This window comes from Erithacus rubecula, assembly GCF_903797595.1.
Source record: "Erithacus rubecula genome assembly, contig: scaffold_199_arrow_ctg1, whole genome shotgun sequence".
Classification (NCBI taxonomy): Eukaryota; Metazoa; Chordata; class Aves; order Passeriformes; family Muscicapidae; genus Erithacus; species Erithacus rubecula.
Genome location: NW_027636114.1, coordinates 46,793 through 51,911, shown reverse-complemented (window position 1 = coordinate 51,911; position 5,119 = coordinate 46,793). Strand labels below are relative to the sequence as shown.

The following is a 5,119-nucleotide window of genomic DNA, read 5'->3' as shown; positions in this document are numbered from 1 at the left end:
CTACTTGAGTTGAGCAACTGGGAAGTAATGCTTTCCTGGATTGAGGATACTTAAATGTCATGAGCCTGCAGAGCAGGACAGCTCAGTTTGCTTATGCTCTGAGCCACTCCTAACGTTCCTGTTGCGCTGTCTTAGATATTTGGGCCAAGGGATTCCTTCCAACCTGGGCCACATTGGGAGGGCTCAGGGCGTCCCCAGAGCAGGTGGCCGTGTGTGCAAGGGCCCTTTGTGACACGCGCAGCGTGGTCAATGGTGCCCAAGGATCCTTTGTGACGTGTGGTGACTCAGGAGCCAGCGGCGACTTGTCGATGCCACAGTGCTCGGAGCCCACGCCGGGACAGGACGTGCCAGAGCAGTGCCGTGAGGAGCCCCCGCACAGCACACTTGCTCCTGCCTGACCCAGAGCACTTCCGAGGCCTTATTCCTGCAGGTGACCTCGTGGCAAGACTGTGGGACTTCGTGTCCTGTGGCCTTCCCGAGGATTTTCTTTTGCAGGTGCACTCGTGGGACTTGGTGACCTGAATCGTTTACGAGGAGTCTCCTGTCCTTGTGGCAGGAGCCCTCAGGACCAGAGTGCAGGACTTGCTGTCCTGCAGCCTTTCTGAGGCTTCTCTGTCGTGGGTGTCTTCAAGGCACAACTGCACAACTTGTTGCCTCTCAGCTTTCCTGAGGCATCTCTCTACTAGGTGCCCTCAAGGCCAGATTCTGCCATGGCAGGCAGAGTTCTCAAACTGTTCAATGTTTTCAAAGGGAAAAAAAAGAAAAACCCTGAAGTTTCCCCAGCACAACAGCCTGGAAATCTGGACCTGCTTCAGCCAATACAAGATGGTGAGTGGCATAGCTGGGCCACAGGACTGATGGCTGCTGGCAGCTTGTCCCCATCCCATCCCATCCCATCCCATCCCCTGTGGACATGCCCAGGCACAGGACAGAAGAGGGGCCGGGCAGACACCCTGCAGCAGCCGTGCTCCATCCCCTGGGGCATCTCCAGACTGTCCCATTCTGGGGAGCACAGGGCTGGGCTGTGTTCTCCGGTCTCTCCCACAGCCCCTCAGCTCTGGCTGTGCTTGCTCTTTGCCAGGTGCAGCCGTGGACCGGTCACAAGGGCCGGACTCTGCCTGTGGACAATTCTGCAGAACACTAAAGGTACCTGCAGCCATCCCCACCTGGGCTGGGCCTGCTGTCACTGCTCAGCCCAGCACAGCCCTTGGAGCACTCCATGGAACTTGCCTCTCTTTCCGGTCCTTTGTTCTCCTGCAGATCTTCCAAAGGCTCCTACACATTCGGCGCAGAAAGACCAGCACCCCAGCCACACACAGCACAGCCGAGCTTGACTCCAGGCTGACTGAGCTCCAGGAAGAGCCTGATGTCAGCCCAGATTTTCCTGAGCACTCAGATGACTCTGACACAGAAAGGAATGATGATGATGACAGGGCAATGGCTGACATAGCAGCGACTGAGGACGTGGCCATTACAAACGCAGACACCAGAGAGCCTCTGGGCATTGCAAATACTGACACCACTCCCACTCCCAGTCTGAGCCAGGAACTCATCCTGAACTATTTCAAGAACCCTTGTGTTTCTACTCAGCAGCATGTAAGCAGCCTGTGGCAGAACTGGAGGGCTCACAGGATTGGGTCCCGACACATGGCATGGTCTCTGAGATCCCACAATCTTTGAGGCCAGCACAGTGTGACAGGAACAGAAGCACTTTTTGGAGGAAGCTGGGGAGTTGCTCCCTTGGACAGTGCTCCAAGTCTTTCCCACTCCCTCCAGGTGCCAGCCATGGTGAAAAGCATTCACCAGAGTCTCGAGTCCCTCGTCACTGTGGATGCCAGGCTGCGCACTGACATTCGGAGGCTGGCTGAAGAACACCCTGCTGACGTGGTGCTGACCCTCCTGCGCTGTGCCCCAACATGTGACAGGTACGGGGCCCATGTGCCTTGAGAGAGCTCAGGGCTTACCAGCCTTTAGGGCCCACCGCCCTGTACAGCCTGTCCAATGGGCTCTGCCAGACAAGCAGAGAGGTTCGGGACCCTCAGGTCCCTCTGTTTCCCTCCCTGCCCCTCAGGGCACCGGGGCTCTGTCACCTGGGCCCCACAGCTCTACAGGCTATGGTACTGTGACTGAGACCCCCCCTGACACAGAGCTCTGATCCCACAGAGCTGCTGCAAGCATGTGGAGAGCCATAGGCTCGTCAGGACCAGCAGTGGAGAAGGTGCTGCCAACTCTGCTCTGTGTGATGGAGGATTGGCCTGTGCACAGCACATGCACCTCTGATGGGGACAACAAAGACGTTTTTGCCCTGGCTGTGAGTTTCTGGAACTGGCCTCTGCTTGCTGCCCCATCACCTCTCCAGCACTTCTCCATCCTCTCCGTGCCTCAGGCACTGGGCTGAAATGTGGGCTAGGGACAGGCTCAGAGGGCACCAGGCCCGCTGCTCCTCCTGCGTCTCCCCTCGGGCCCTGCCCCATGGACACCTCGGCACTGAGCGCTGTCTCGGGCTGCTTCTTTTGCAGGCAACTCTGGTCATCTGGCTGATTGTGCCTCAGTGCCACAAGGCAATGATCCTTTATTCCTCCCGCCTCTTTGTGGCTCTGCTCTTCCACGTTGTCATCAGCACACAGCAGCAGATGCCAGAGGAAGTCGAGAACTTCTGGAGAGTGTGCCAGGAGCAGCACTGCCTTCCCAGCAAGCCCAACAGGTTCCAGTCCTCCTGTCCTTCCCATGGCCTTCTGGCCAGCACCAGTGCTCCCAGTGTGACCCAGACTTTGCTCTGCACACAGGTTTGCAGTGCAGGCCATGAAGGCTCTGCTCTTCTGTCTGCAGTATGAGCCTGAGGTGATGGCCATGGAGCGCAAGCGTGGCTGGGACACGCTGCTCTGTGCTGACACCCAGCACTATGCAGCAGGTCTGCTGGCCAGGTGAGAACCCCCATTTCCCCTCTGCCCCCAACATTTGTGCTCTGTTCCTGGGGTGCCCCACACAGTCCCTGTGGTCATGGGCCAGGGGGCCTTGTCACCAAGGGACAGTCAAGCAGACTGGAAAAGGCTGGGAGAGGAGGTGCCCTGAAGGGGCAGCCTCCCATAGTGACCACATCACCTCCAGGGATGCTGGGCAAAGACTGGATCTCTGTGAGTCAGTCCTGAGAGAGGTTTGCCTGCCCACCTTAATGTCTTGGTGCCTTTTCACCCTGCCAGGGAGATGCGCCGTGTTTCCCTCTCCTTGTGTTTTGGGATTGCACGCCGCCTGCTTGTGCAACTCAGCAGGGAGGAGCCACGCTGGGATCTGCCTTTCCTGGCATTCCTTGTGGAGGTGAGCCTGATGGCCTGAGCCTGTCTTGCTGAGCTGCCTCCCAGCTCTTTGTCCCCTTGCAGCCACAGCTGCCTGGGACAGTGCCCTTGCCCTGTGCTGCTGTCAGGGCCCAGAGCAGTGTGGTTCCGGGCTCCTGCTTGCCAGGTCCCCTGTAACTGCCCTGTGCCTTCCAGGTGCTGGAGTGCTTGGGTTTGACTAAATGTGCTGACAGCATCCTTGAAATCATGTCAAGATACGTGCAGAGCAAGTGCAGGGAGAGGCGTCGTCTGGCACTCAGAGGCCTTGTGGTGCTCAGCAAGGGTCCCTCGATGGTGAGAAGGGAGCAACAGCTGAAACTGCGCTGGGGAAAGCAGCCCCTTGGGCTGGCTGGGCTTCAGGAGCTGGGGCAGACACTCCCAGCTCTCCTGCCTCACCTTCCTGAGTTCTTTGGGACAGGCCTTTGGCCTCTGGGATCTGTGGCAGCAGGGTGGGGTTGCAGTGCCAGGGCAGTACTGGTGGTGCAGCCGTTCATGGCGTGATAACACTGCCTTGTGTTCCAAACAGGCCAGAAAAATGTGTAGCCTGTCTCAAAACCTTTTGGATCTGCTGCATGATGGAGATGGAGAGGTGGTTGGTATGACCCTCCGTGTGTTCACAAATATGCTCCAGGACCATGACATCCTGATATCCAGCACCACCGCACCAAAGCTGGCCGAGGCACTCCTGATGCTATTTGACAATGTAAGACTCGGTGTCCCCAGCCATGGGCACTGGATGCTGCCCAGAAACTCTGTCCTGTGCGGATTATTTGGACCATTGTTCAGGGAGATTGGAGCAGTTGGTGCTGAGGGTTTTTCCTTTCCTCCAGGACAACAGCCATGTGCAGCTGCTCTCCCTTGAGCTCTTCTGCAAGGTGATGGAATTGGTAGTAGACGAGGGAAAAAAGCCCCTTAAGTCAACTGTGTATCAGAGCCTACTCCCACTTTTATTCCACTGCCATGACGAAAATCAGACTGTGGCAGAGGTGAGGACTCGTAGCCTGCTGGTGGTTCCCTGGCAGGGGGCTCGGCTCCCTCCTGCTCTGGTGCCTGGTGAGCTGCAGCCTCTCCCAGGCCTTGGCACAGGGATGCGGGTCCTGTGCCCTGAACTGCAGTGCCATCTCCGCATCTCTGCTGCTCTCCAGGCCTCTCGGGAAACGCTGCATTGTGCAGCCAAATTCCTGAACAAGAAGAATCTCATGCAACTGGTGAAGACAGAGAAACTGTGGATATTCACCAAGTGTCTGGTAAGGACAGCCTGGAAGGCGCAGCCTCAGCCGGGAGAGCCCCCTGAGCATGGCACCGCGGCTCCCCGGGCAGCAGCCGGCCCTGTGCCCCTGCAGAGCCCGGCCCAGTGGCTGCTGGCCGCGCCTCAGGGCTCTGCGGGCAGGGGAGGCCGGGGCCGGGCGCGGGCAGCACCGGGCAAAGGGGCAGAGCCCGCCCCGAGCCTTCCCTCCCGCCGCTCTCCGCAGCTGGCAGAGGACAGGAGCCGAGCGGCCGAGCACCTGCGCCAGGCCCTGCCGTACCTGCAGAGCCCACAGGAGCCCCTGCGAGAGGCGGCCATCAGGTTCATTGGTGAGCCCGGGCTCCCTCCCCTCCTCGCCCCGGCGCAGCTCGGCCCCAGCCCCGGCTGCTGCCCCAGCAGCTTCTGCCATCCGGGCCCGGCGCTGCGGAGCCCCGGCTGCCCTCGGGGCTGCTGCCGCCCTCCCGCAGCCGTGCCCTTGGGCAAGGGCCCGGGGCTGAGCCCTGCTGGGTCACAGGGCGAGTGGCCGCAGGGCTGGCAGCGC

General features: G+C 59.6%; 1 protein-coding gene across 1 annotated transcript; it reads left to right on the top strand.

Moving 5' to 3' along the window:
* Positions 1-308: 308 nt before the first annotated feature.
* LOC306815717 (maestro heat-like repeat family member 5) lies at positions 309-4,626 on the top strand (the record flags this gene model as incomplete). Its single annotated transcript, XM_079332272.1, has 13 exons — positions 309-360; positions 1,082-1,146; positions 1,261-1,596; positions 1,777-1,925; positions 2,164-2,311; positions 2,520-2,704; positions 2,787-2,924; positions 3,201-3,315; positions 3,489-3,626; positions 3,859-4,035; positions 4,163-4,318; positions 4,478-4,574; positions 4,619-4,626. The coding sequence occupies 13 exons, from the start codon at positions 309-311 to the stop codon at positions 4,624-4,626; spliced, it is 1,764 nt and encodes a 587-aa protein (XP_079188398.1).
* Positions 4,627-5,119: the final 493 nt, after the last annotated feature.